At 44.7% G+C, this 13,909-nt stretch overlaps 1 protein-coding gene across 2 annotated transcripts in view; it reads left to right on the plus strand.

Moving 5' to 3' along the window:
• The first annotated feature begins 1,454 nt into the window (after positions 1–1,454).
• LOC122934573 (dynein axonemal heavy chain 5-like) overlaps positions 1,455–13,909 on the plus strand; it is a 266,469-nt gene continuing 254,014 nt past the window's right edge. For both annotated transcript variants that reach the window (XM_044290144.1, XM_044290145.1), the window contains exons 1-2: positions 1,455–1,731; positions 13,285–13,422. In XM_044290144.1, coding sequence (XP_044146079.1) covers positions 1,461–1,731; positions 13,285–13,422 — 409 coding nt within the window. In that variant the 5' untranslated portion in view covers positions 1,455–1,460. The remainder of the gene's footprint in view (positions 1,732–13,284; positions 13,423–13,909) is intronic.

The following is a 13,909-nucleotide window of genomic DNA, read 5'->3' on the forward strand; positions in this document are numbered from 1 at the left end:
TTGGAAGAAGTTGCTGTTGGAGGGTGTTTTGGTACCATTCTTTATTCATGGCTGTGTTTTTGGGCAAAGAGTGAGCCCACTCCCTTGGATGAGAAGCAACACCACACATGAATGGTCTCAGGATGCTTTACTGTTGGCATGACACAGGACTGATGGTAGCGCTCACCCTTTCTTCTCCGGACAAGCCCTTTTTTCTGATGCCCCAAACAATCGGAAAGAGGCTTTATCGGAGAATATGACTTTGCCCCAGTGCTCAGCAGTCCATTCACCATATTTTCTGCAGAAGATCAATCTGTCCCTGATGGTTTTTTTTGGGAGAGAAGTGGCTTCTTTGCTGCCCTTCTTGACACCAGGCCATCCCCCAAAAGTCTTCGCCTCACTGTGCGTGCAGATGCACTCACACCTGTCTGCTGCCATTCCTGAGCAAGCTCTGCACTGGTGGCACTCCGATCCCGCAGCTGAATCCTCTTTAGGAGACTATCCTGGCGCTTGCTGGACTTTCTTGGAATCCCTGAAGCCTTCTTAACAAGAATTGAACCTCTTTCCTTGAAGTTCTTGATGATCCTATAAATTGTTGATTGAGGTGCAATCTTAGTAGTAAGGATGGGCGATATGCGATATAAATTTGTGCCACGATATGATGGCGCTCTCGGCGCGCACCATGTTCTCCTGAGCCGGCACAATCAGTGGAGAAGGAGGGAGTCCCTCCCTCCCCACTGTGCGCGGCTGCCGCTGACCACCAATGAGAACAGAGGAGGAGGGGAGGGACTGTGGCCACTGTGCCACCAATGAATGCGCCGGCCATATCCCGGCCCCTATGACTGCACGCTGCGATCCGCCGCAAGTAACCCCTCAGTTGAGGGGTTAATCGCGCGGATCACAGCGTCCTGTCGGGTGCCGGGAATGTTTGTCTGCATTGGTGGCAGTGGGCAGTCTGGCGGCCACGGCGCACGTGAGTATAATGCTGCTCACTAACATACCATGGTAGCCAGGACTTTAGTAGTGTGACTCCGCTGCCATGGTAACCAATCGGAGCCCCAGCATTACACTGCTGGGACTCCGATCGGAACTGCCCACTGCCCCCATGATGGGGGGGGGGGACCCTGTGGCCACTGCCACCAATGATTAATGCTGGGGAGGGAGGGGTGGGTTTGAGTTACCAGAGGGGGCTGTTGAGAGGGAGAGGCTGGGGGGCACATGAAAGGCTGGGGGGGGGGCACATGAGAGGCTGGCTGCCATGGTCAGCTCCCTGCTGTTGTGTGCACAAAGCACAGGGCAGCAGGGAAAGTGTAAAGTCCTATTCACCCTAATAGAGATCTATTAGGGTGAATATGACAAGGGTTCTAGCCCTTAAAGGGGTTGTCCCATTTCATTAATTGCTGTTAATCAGTTTCCCCAAGTGTCCTTGAATAATCTTCTAAATAACTTCCATTTCCTAACTTGCACGGTTCTCCTGAAAAATGCCTTCATCTGCGCCTCTGTTGTCTACCTGTATCCCATGGATACGGCCGGATACTTGCGGGGCTTGTATGTGCCGCGCCTGCGCACAATGTCCTACCTTCTCCCCAGCCGGCCGCTCGAGAACGCGCACGCATGGCTGTTTTACAAGCTGGGGAGGCGTGTCCTGCATGCTGGAGATAGTGCCGGGGAGAGAGACTGTCTGCCTGCTACGCTGCTGTCCTGCAGATTCTAGAGGAGGGAGGAGGGCCCTGGAAGATCACGGTGGCAGAGGTTAGTGATTGATATGCTCCCCTGGGCCCTATTAGTCACGGGCCGACTCCTTCTGGGCGGCGGAGCACACGGCGTCCTCGGTTGCTATGACGCCGTGCGCTCCCTCATGCCACCGGAATACAGTGATACATCTTACAGATCATAGCAGTGTATTACTGTTTTCCGGCAGCATGAGGGAGCGCACGGCGTCATAGCAACCGAGGACGCCCAGAAGGAGTCCAGGCAGTAATCCACAGATGCCCCCCCCCCCACCCCATAAGTGCCCTCCACAGATGCCCCCCCACCCCATAAGTGCCATCCACAGATGCCCCCACCCCATAAATGCACTCCACAGATGCCCCCACCCCATAAGTGCACTCCACAGATGCCCCCACCCCATAAGTGCCCTTCACAGATGCCCCCCCCACCCCATAAGTGCCCTCCACAGATGCCCCCCCCACCCCATAAGTGCACTCCACAGATGCCCCCCCACCCCATAAGTGTCCTCCACAGATGCCCCCACCCCATAAGTGCCCTCCACAGATGCCCCCCCCCCCATATAAGCTGGGTAATAGGTCAGTGATAATATCAGAGACCGGGAAAGCTGGGTAATAAGTCTATAAGACTTATTACCCAGCTTTCCCGGTATCAGATATTATCACTGACTTATTACCCAGCTTTCCCCGTATCAGATATTATCACTGACTTATTACCCAGCTTTCCCCGTATCAGATATTATCACTGACTTATTACCCAGCTTTCCCGGTATCAGATATTATCACTGACTTATTACCCAGCTTTCCCGGTGTACAATATTATCACTGACTAATTACCCAGCTTTCCCGATGTCTGATATTATCACTGACTTATTACCCAGCTTTCCCCGTATCAGATATTATCACTGACTTATTACCCAGCTTTCCCCGTATCAGATATTATCACTGACTTATTACCCAGCTTTCCCGGTGTACAATATTATCACTGACTTATTACCCAGCTTTCCCGGTATCAGATATTATCACTGACTTATTACCCAGCTTTCCCGGTATCAGATATTATCACTGACTTATTACCCAGCTTTCCCGGTGTACAATATTATCACTGACTTATTACCCAGCTTTCCCAGTGTACAATAATATTACAGACTTATTACCCAGCTTTCCCGGTATCAGATATTATCACTGACTTATTACCCAGCTCTCCCGGTATCAGATATTATCACTGACTTATTACCCAGCTTTCCCGGTATCAGATATTATCACTGACTTATTACCCAGCTTTACCGGGAAAGGTGGGTAATAAGTCAGTGATAATATTGTTCACCGGGAAAGCTGGGTAATAAGTCAGTGATAATATTGTTCACCGGGAAAGCTGGGTAATAAGTCAGTGATAATATTGTTCACCGGGAAAGCTGGGTAATAAGTCAGTGATAATATCTGATACCGGGAGAGCTGGGTAATAAGTCAGTGATAATATCTGATACCGGGAAAGCTGGGTAATAAGTCTGTAATATTATTGTACACCGGGAAAGCTGGGTAATAAGTCTGTAATATTATTGTACACCGGGAAAGCTGGGTAATAAGTCAGTGATAATATTGTACACCGGGAAAGCTGGGTAATAAGTCAGTGATAATATCTGATACCGGGAAAGCTGGGTAATAAGTCAGTGATAATATTGTTCACCGGGAAAGCTGGGTAATAAGTCAGTGATAATATTGTACACCGGGAAAGCTGGGTAATAAGTCTGTAATATTATTGTACACCGGGAAAGCTGGGTAATAAGTCAGTGATAATATCTGATACCGGGAAAGCTGGGTAATAAGTCTGTAATATTATTGTACACCAGGAAAGCTGGGTAATAAGTCAGTGATAATATTGTACACCGGGAAAGCTGGGTAATAAGTCAGTGATAATATTGTACACCGGGAAAGCTGGGTAATAAGTCAGTGATAATATCTGATACCGGGAAAGCTGGGTAATAAGTCAGTGATAATATTGTACACCGGGAAAGCTGGGTAATAAGTCAGTGATAATATTGTACACCGGGAAAGCTGGGTAATAAGTCAGTGATAATATCTGATACCGGGAAAGCTGGGTAATAAGTCAGTGATAATATTGTACACCGGGAAAGCTGGGTAATAAGTCAGTGATAATATCTGATACCGGGAAAGCTGGGTAATAAGTCAGTGATAATATTGTACACCGGGAAAGCTGGGTAATAAGTCTGTAATATTATTGTACACCGGGAAAGCTGGGTAATAAGTCAGTGATAATATCTGATACCGGGAAAGCTGGGTAATAAGTCTGTAATATTATTGTACACCAGGAAAGCTGGGTAATAAGTCAGTGATAATATTGTACACCGGGAAAGCTGGGTAATAAGTCAGTGATAATATTGTACACCGGGAAAGCTGGGTAATAAGTCAGTGATAATATCTGATACCGGGAAAGCTGGGTAATAAGTCAGTGATAATATCTGATACCGGGAAAGCTGGGTAATAAGTCAGTGATAATATCTGATACCGGGAAAGCTGGGTAATAAGTCAGTTATAATATCAGACATCGGGAAAGCTGGGTAATAAGTCAGTGAATATATCTATCTATATCTAGCACAGATCATATGGCTACTAGCTAACATGCATTTGGGCTGTAGTGATTTATTGTTTTTGCTGCACAGAATGGGTTTGTAACACAGGTTTTATGTGTAAGTGTATTAGAATGCAGGACAGCCACAAGTTACTCCATTAGTTCACTAGCATTGGTCAGTGGTCACTGAGTGATTCCCCAGCAGGGGGAGGGGCTTTACATACTCTGCAGGCTCCATGTGGATGACTCATCCACATGAACGAGCACGGACTGAGCTCTGAGGGTGAGTCATGAGGAGGCGTGGCCTTCACTCAACTGCCTGAGAAGCAGGAAGTTATCAGGACATCTACTGCTGGTAAGATTGAAACAGCAAAGTGGGACAACCCCTTTAAGGAGGCTAATAGTTAATAAATAAAAAGTAAAAAAAAAAGTTTAACCCCCCCCCCCCCCCAAATATAGAAAACAATATATTGCACATGCTTAAAATTATATCGCAATATAGATTTTAGGCCATATCGCCCACCCCTACTTAGTAGCCACAATATCCTTGCCTGTGAAGCCATTTTTATGCAACGCAATGATGGCTGCACGCGTTTCTTTGCAGGTCCCCATGGTTAACAATGGAAGAACAATGATTTCAAGCATCACCCTCCTTTTAACAGGTCAAGTCTGCCATTTTAACCCAATCAGCTTGACATAATGATCTCCAGCCTTGTGCTCGTCAACATTCTCACCTGAGTTAACAAGACGATTACTGAAATGATGTCAGCAGGTCCTTTAATGACAGCAATGAAATGCAGTGGAAAGTTTTTTGGGGGATTAAGTTAATTTTCATTGCAAAGAAGAACTATGCAATTCATCTGATCACTCTTCATAACATTCTGGAGTATATGCAAATTGCTATTATTAAAACTTAAGCAGCAACTTTTCCAATTTCCAATATTTATGTAATTCTCAAAACTTTTGACCACGACTGTATTCACTTTACTATTTGTTTCCGATTGGATCACATGAAACATTTCCTGTTTTAGAATACTATTGTGGTCTATGAGATTCTGACACTCTGCCTGCTGAGCTGTGCCTAACTCACATCTTTACTGGCAGTTAACCATGGCACCACTGAGAACCTTTAGAAGGCAGAGAGTTGTCATGGTAACCAATCGGAACCCAGAGATTTTTCTGCAGGGCTTTCAAGGGACCCTCCACCACTGCCTAACCCAACAGAAGCCACCATTTCTATTGACTGTGGGGTTAAAGGACTGGGTTCAGCATCATTCCGGCCAGGTGCCTGCTGTATTATACAGCTGTCAAATGCCGCATATGTAATGGTTTTAGCGCAGCAGCCCACTCTGTACAACAACTTACGAATAAGGACGTACATATACGTTATTATGTGTTAAGGGGTTAATAACAGATAATCTTTTTAAGCTGGAGTCTCTTTCATGCAAAACTAGCTTTGACTCTACAGCCCTGTATAACACAGCATTTGATGAAACACAAGACAATATTTTTTTTTTGGGGGGGGGGGGGGGGGATTGTACAGAATCTTAATAGTAAAGGCCTCCATAACAAATCAGAGGCATACTGAGCTATAATATTGACCCATGTCGAGGTATCGGTGCCATATTAGGAATCTGCATAATGCAGTTGTGTACACAATGCCTGAACTGAGTGCAGAAATGTAAAACGTGTGCACATTGGATACAATATTTTATTTAATATAACACCATCTGCAAGGCTGGGAAAAGGCTTCCAGATTATGGTCTTGCTGCTACTTGCCATCTGCCACATATGGTCACAGGTCAACCTGCCAAGTTCCCATACGTTATAATTTTATGATTCTTATATTTTTATTAGAGTGACTAATGCAATACAAAGTGGATGGAACAAGTTTAATTAAAAATTCCCATCACTCTTCATTAGCTTAGGGTACTTTCACACTAGCGTTTTTCTTTTCCGGCATAGAGTTCCGTCACAGGGGCTCAATACCGGAAAAGAACTGATCAGTTTCATCCCCATGCATTCTGAATGGAGAGTACCGTAATCCATTCAGGATGTCTTCAGTTCAGTCGTTTTGACTGATCAGGCAAAAGATAAAACCATACTACGGTTTTATCTCCGGCGAAAAAAACTGAAGACATCAGCATTTTTTCCCATAGGAATGTATTAGGGATGTGAAAAAAGATACAAGACGGGTCCGTATGTCCACATGACAAGCAGAGAGACGGATCCGTCCTTGCAATGCATTTGTGAGATGGATCCGGATCCGTCTCTCAAATGCTTTCCGTCAGCGGCGGATCCGGCGGGCAGTTCCGACGACGGAACTGCCCGCCGGATCACACTGCCGCAAGTGTGAAAGTAGCCTAAAAATGCATTGAAATGCCGTCCCCGTCTTTCCGGTGTCATCCGGCAAAACGGATCCAGCATTTATTTTTTTAGGCTAGGTCATCAATATCATATCGGTTGTATGAGGAGTGCGCACGTGCCATCTCTCTTCCTGTCCGCTGCTGCGGTCTATGGTCTTTGCCATAGACATCAGCAGTAAGTAGTGTTATTCATGTTTACCCACAAATTTTTAAAACATAAAAAAGTTAGATGTCTCAAATGTGGCAACACAAATATTTTTCTCATGCTTTTATTCAGCAAAGGTACTAGTAAAAAAAATATATATTTTATATAACATTTGGTGTTGTCATAATCATAGTGACCCTTAGGAAAAAAGTTGTTATTATTAGAGATGAGTGAATTTCATGTTATGAAATTTGTTCACGCTTCGTTTGGTGGTAAAAGCAGAATTACGTTATGGATTCCGTTACCACAGACCATGATGCAGTTCTGTCATAATAGAAGTCTATGGCCTGCATAACAGATCTGTTCCATTTCCGTTATGCAGGAGAGGACTCCCATGCATAACTGAAACGGGACGGATCGGTTATGCAGGCCATAGACTTCTATTATGACGGAATAAATAACGGAATGCCTCTAAAGGCATTCCGTCATAGAATTGCGTTATGGTCCGTGGTAAAGAAATCCAGAACGCAATTCTGCTTTTACCACCAAATAAAGCGTGAACGAATTTCAAAATATGAAATTCTCTCATCTCTAATTATTATAGCATAAAGAAAAACAATGGCAGAATTACAGTTGTCCCCCACCCCCGCAAACATTTTTTTTAAATATACTAACAAAGGTTAATCAATAAAAACTCTTGTGGATAGACAATTATACAGTTATATTTCTTGGAATGTGTTGACAAAAATGAAAGACTCGGATCTTATTCACACTTCAGTGATTTCCATTAGTGATTGTGGCCAATACCAGGGTTAGAGACTCCACGGGCATAAGGGGAAGATCTGCACCTGCTCTGTGTTTAGAGCCGCAGCTGATTTTGGCTCACAATAACTGATGGAAATCACTGACTGGACACTGACATGTGAATGAGGCACCAAACTAGGCCAGTCCTGAAGGAAGTCCATTATTACATCCCCCTTTTATTTGATGTGCTTGCTGATCGGGTATAGATTTTGCTTATTGTAATACATGTATCATCTGGCAAACAAAAGCACAGTGCATACTGTAACAGTAGTCACATCTATATTTTAACATCACTTAAAGTAAAGTTGTGATGTAAGTTATGCCTTCTGAGCCATATTGCCTCACTTTTTCACTCGCTGTAATAAATGCATATTACCCCTGTTGAAATACACCCTTTATGAACACATTCCTATGGGCACACTTTGTTACATTTCCATCAGTGCAATTTTAGTGTCAGCATATATATATTGTAAGTGCTGGATGAGTGACATTTACAGGTTAATCTGTTCACGTATGTAACATATAATTTCTTTTATCTTCCATCGCTTTGCTACCCATCGACTCCCACTGTAAAAAAAATGTATTACACACAGTAAATAAACAAAGGAGCCTATTACCCTGCCCGGTGTTAGGGCAGGAGGACCGCTGATCGACAATAACGTTTTCGATCAACCCTCATTTGCGTCGGCCTATTAGACAGGCAGAAAATTATCTGGAGGAGGAATGATCGCTACCACACTTGTTCCTCCCCATCCAGCTCGAGTGATAATTGGCAGCACATCCCTGATTACGTAGAGCGATGTGCTGCTGATAATCGGGCATCGTCCATTCTGATGAAAGCTGTAGATCGGCCCACAAGTGATTGCTCATTATTCAGGTGATTGGTGGCATGAATATATGGGTCAATCATGCACACGTTTCCACAAATATTGGTCTTGGTGTAGTAGGGCCTTAGGTTTGTTGATGCGCACTGTCCCAGCGCATGCATACACTGGAAGTGTGAGTCCCCCCCATGGATAAGTTCATCATATGCGCATGGAGCTTCTGATGGACGTCAGAATCATGCACAAAATCGTCATTAGTGAACAAACAAATCTAGTTACACAGTGTCAAAATGTGAACATAGCCTTACTATAATGGCAATTTCCTTTTCAATGCTGCAAGCCTGCTCGAAGTTTAACCCATTGACTGAAGCTAATCCAAGAATGGACACGCCATGGCTTCCAGCGGCATGGTTGCGGCTTTACACCGCCGGCCACATGAACAGCAGCACAGCTTCCCATATAACAAAAAAGGCGGATTCCATGCGGCACACTCCACGCACAAATGCCAGCATTAAAAGATGCCATGTGAATGGGGCTTTAGGGGTAAATGTAGCTTGAACTGGACCTATTAAAAAAAAATTAAAAATAACTTTTTACATATAGTTACACGTCAGAAGTTTTGATCTGTGAGGTCAAGTTGCTGACACCCACACTGACTAGTATACAAAGTGGCACTAAGGGTACTTTCACACTTGGGGCTGAGGATTCCGGCAGACAGTTCCGTCAATGGAACTGCCTGTTGGATCCATCAAAACGCATGCAAACTGATGGCATTTGTCAGACGGACCAGGATCCTGATCCGAATGACAAATGCATTGAAATGCGGGATCTGTCTATCCGGTGTCATCTGGAAAAACGGATCCGGCATTTATTTTTTTCAAATTTTTTGTGCTCTGAGCATGCGCAGACCGCAATGCCGGATCCGTTTTGCCAGAACACTTGGGGCCAGATCCGGCATTAATGCATGTCAATGGGAAAAAATTACGGATCCGGCATTCCGGCAAGTGTTCCGGAATTTTGGACGGAGATAATACTGTAGCATGCTGCGGTATTTTCTCCGCCCTGAAAGTCAAAAAGACTGAACTGAAGACATCCTGATGCATCCTGAACTGATTGCTCTCCATTCAGAATGCATGGGGATAAAACTGATTAGTTATTTTCCGGTATAGAGCCCCTAGGACGGAACTCAGCGCCGGAAAAGAATAACGCTAGTGTGAAAGTACCCTAAGCCCCTTCATTTCTTATCATCTTCCTTGGAAAGTGGAGTAAGTGGTGTACAGAGCCATAGGAAGTCAAGTTAGTGATTGTGTGAGTCTCAGCTCCTGGATCCCCACCAATCAACACTTCAGACATGTCACTATTACATATAATATTTTTTTTTTGTTAAATGCTAGGTACCCTTAACTGTTCATTTTGCCAGCTACTAGATTCCTCATTACTCTGGTCAATACATGTTTACGGGGGTTGTGCAGTGCTTAGGAATAGGTCATCAATATGTAAGTATGCACAACCCCTTTAACATTAGCGCTGCCATTATATGTACAGCAAAGGGAAGACAATCACACAAATGCCTATTATAATTATGTAGGGACTAGATATAACAAAGATAGTTCCACAACCATGGCACAAGCCCGTTGGCTATGTCTGGCTGAAGAAGAAAAATTGAGCAGCGTCCATAGCTAGCGATCAGATGACTGCTCTTGTTTTACAATTGCAGATTGGAAAATGAAAATTGTGACCATATTGGTTTCTATAGGTGACATTACCCAACTGTGTGATATTTCAGTATGTGGACCTATTGGTTACATTACGTCCAGGGGCTGGGAACTGAAAGTAGCCCTGGAAAAAATACTAAAAGTGTAGTCAGGCCCAAATTGATGGAAGGCAGGGCCAGCAATACCATATTGTGGGACATTATACCACCCCAACTGAGCCAAATACCACAGTCCATCACAAAATACATCCCCCAAAAATTCCACTGGCCGGCCGTGAGGAGGGCTTAGGCGACCCCCTGGGCATCGGTCCATCAGGAAATTTCTCTTTAAGGCTCCATTCACACGTCCGTGATGTGTTGCGGACCCGCAAATTGCGGGTCCGCAACACACCAGCCTGGCACCCCCATAGAAATGCCTATTCTTGTCCGCAAGCTGCGGACAAGAATAGGACATGTTCTATCTTTTGCGGAGCTGCGGACCCGAAGATCGGGGCCGCGCTCCGCAATTGCGGATGCAGACAGCACACTGTGTGCTGTCCGCATCCATTTCGTCCCCATAGAGAATGAATGGGTCTGCACCCGTTGCGGAATGGATGCGGACCCATTTGCGGACGTGTGAATGGAGCCTTAGGTCTATGGCCAGTCTGCCCCTGATTACGTCCAATGATCAGAATAGCTGGCTTTGTGGTTATACAATGCTCTCTATTTGTACATAATGGACTCCTGCATATGTACAAAGGAATATGGAGTCCCCTGCAGGTCCATACTAAGGGCCACTGGTGCTCCTCATGCTACCGTGTGATGCTCCTTTAGGTGCAGATGTAGGAAATATTCTCCATAATAGCATTCCATACCCAGCATACAATTGTGTGCCAAGTTGGTATGTGTGATTTACCTTTACATTGCACGGGGTCATTTTTGTCCTTGAGGTCCACCTTTCCTTCTGCATTATTTCTGGACACATATAATATGCTATTGCTCAATTAATATTAATTTTTATGAAAATATGGAATAGAAAAAGCATTCTGAGTTCAGATCGTCAAGGGGTTACGGAGATCTCTCATAATGTATTTTGGCACAATTACAGCATATTGTCACGGTGTAGGCTGGTTGCTTTTGGCTGCGTGCTGGCTGCAGTATCTAGTGTGAACGTGCCGTGTGTGTACCCCCCTTTGGCTGTATCGTCTCCCTGTGGGTATGTCAGGTTGGTTGCGCTCTTGCGTACTGGCTGCGGTGTTCCGTGCATGCTGGTTGCTAGGGGCAACGTCCTGTATCGCAGCTTGGTATGCTGTGGTTTCTGGTTACCCCATATCTGATTTGGTACCTCCCTGTTTGGTTCTGATAGGGTTAACCTCCCCTGGTCGGTTCCTGGGTGTGTCCTTTCAGGTGCGCTCGTTAGACTGCTATTTCTACCTTTGAGTGTGGAGTGTTGAGGTCAGTTCTGGTCAGTCTTGTCTTGTGGGTGTTTCACCCTTCTGCTCTGTGTAGTCTGTCTGTCTACAGTTGTCTTGCCAGGTTTTGCTGCTGACCCAAGGGGTCCTACCATCTACACCTCGGTGTGTTCCGCCTGGTTCTGTATACTGTCACGTGCCAGGTGTCCCTAGGAGGACCTCCGGGACGTTATACGAGCAGGACAAGGCAAACAGGCCAAGGACCACGAAACACATAACTTATAACAAAGGAACCAAGACACATGACAATGACTATAACAGAAGACCTCAATGTACTGAAACGGATCAGTGGGTGTTAACCTACTGACTAGCAATACCCTGGAGGGGCGTAACTAAGCAAATTGCGGTCCCTAATGCACGGAATGGCCGCACAACGGCTGTGTGCATGAGGCCAAAAGGAGTGGCTGACAGAAAAATATCAGCAAAAACCTGTGTGTGAACCCACCCTTAGGCCTCTTTCACACTACCGTATGGCTATTTCAATGTTTTGCAGTCAGTTTTTCACGGATCCGTTGTTCCATTTTTTGTTTACGTTGTGTTTCCGTTTCAGTTCCGTTCCGTATGGCATATACAGTATACAGTAATTACATAGAACAAATTGGACTGGGCATAACATTTTCAATAGATGGTTCCGCAAAAAACGGAACGGTTACGGAAGACATATGGATGCATTTCCGTATGCATTCCGTTTTTTTGGCGGTCCCATTGACTTTAATGGAGCCACGGAACGTGATTTGCGGCCAAATATAGGATATGTTCTATCTTTGCACGGAATGGAGATTAGGAAACACGGAAACGGAATGCATACGGAATACTTTTTTGCGGACCCATTGAAATGAATGGTTCTGTATACAGACCGTATACGGACCTAAAAAAAACGGTCCGCAAAACGAAAAAAATAAATAAAAATGGTGTGTGAAAGAGGCCTTAAAATTGACTTCATCTTTAGTATGGAGCCTTTTTAATGGGATAGAAAACAGAGGTAATTTTGGATCAGTGGTAAAGAAAATGCTAGTATAACCTGAACTGTATAAATTGCGCATTTAATATACGGGTTCATGGGCTCATGCACAATACTGTAATGCTGTCAGCAAAAAACAGATCCGCAAAAACTACGGCTGATGTCCGTATGCATTCCATATTTTGAAGACTAAAACAGCTGGCCCCCTAATAGAACAATCCTATCCTTGTCCATTATGCAGGCAATAATAGGACATATTCCATTTTTGGGGGGAACGGACATACGGAAACGGAATGCACACAGAGTAACTTCTGTTTTTTTTGCGGACCCGTTGAAATGAATGGTTCCAGAGCGGACGTTAGTGTGCATGAGCCCTAAGACGTACAGTATTTCTGGACTGTGGTGCCCCTGGGTAACATGCCCAGCTCTAGTGTGACTTCTCACAGATATCCGCAGTTATCTACCAGGGCAGGCGAGCTGGGCAGTAGCCTCTCTACATGAGGCGGCCACACTTCATCGTATGTGTACTCAGTCCATAACAAACAGTGAATAAACACAAGAGCCATTGTTCGTTTCTCCCCTCAGGAGTTAATGGAAGGGTTCATTGTGTGGACTGTTTACTGTCGGCCATGACAACAGCCACAGCTTCACAAGGTGTAGCTCTCTACAGACCAGGCTGACTTTGGGAGATGCTGAGATTGTAATATTTGTTTCATTATCGAGAAATGGATGAGAGACACTGGTGGATAGCTGGCAAAGTGCAGCAGGCGCTGGACAATGGCACCGAGGAGAGTTCCGCCGCCTTAGAAGCCTTCATCCTGGAAGATGCCAATCTCCAGCTTATCAACAGGTTTCTGCAGGGTCAGTACACCTCACGCTGGGAAGGCAGTTTATCTGAGGGGGGAAGATTGCCAATGCATGATTATTGCAGCAAGGAAATGGTTAACCACAGAATATTACCTCAGACACTGTAAACTGGAATTTGCAATGTAGCTGTGCACATGGTATGGCAGTCATGAGGAAAATATGGGGGTCATTTTTCAAACTGGTGTAAAGTAGAACTGGCTTAGTTGCCTATAGAAACCAATCAGATTCCACCTTTCATTTTTCACAGCTCCTTTGGAAAATTAAAGGATGAATCTGATTGGTTGCTATGGGCAACTAAGCCAGTTCTACTTTACACCAGTTTGATAAATCGGCTATATATATATATATATATATATATATATATATATATATATGGTCTGGAGAAACTGAAAATGTCTATCAAGTGTACCACATAAGCAGGGATTTTGTGTATAGAGCTGAGGACATGGGTTGCTAGATGGCCGCTAGCACATCCGCAATA

This window comes from Bufo gargarizans, chromosome 4, assembly GCF_014858855.1.
Source record: "Bufo gargarizans isolate SCDJY-AF-19 chromosome 4, ASM1485885v1, whole genome shotgun sequence".
NCBI lineage: Eukaryota > Metazoa > Chordata > Amphibia > Anura > Bufonidae > Bufo > Bufo gargarizans.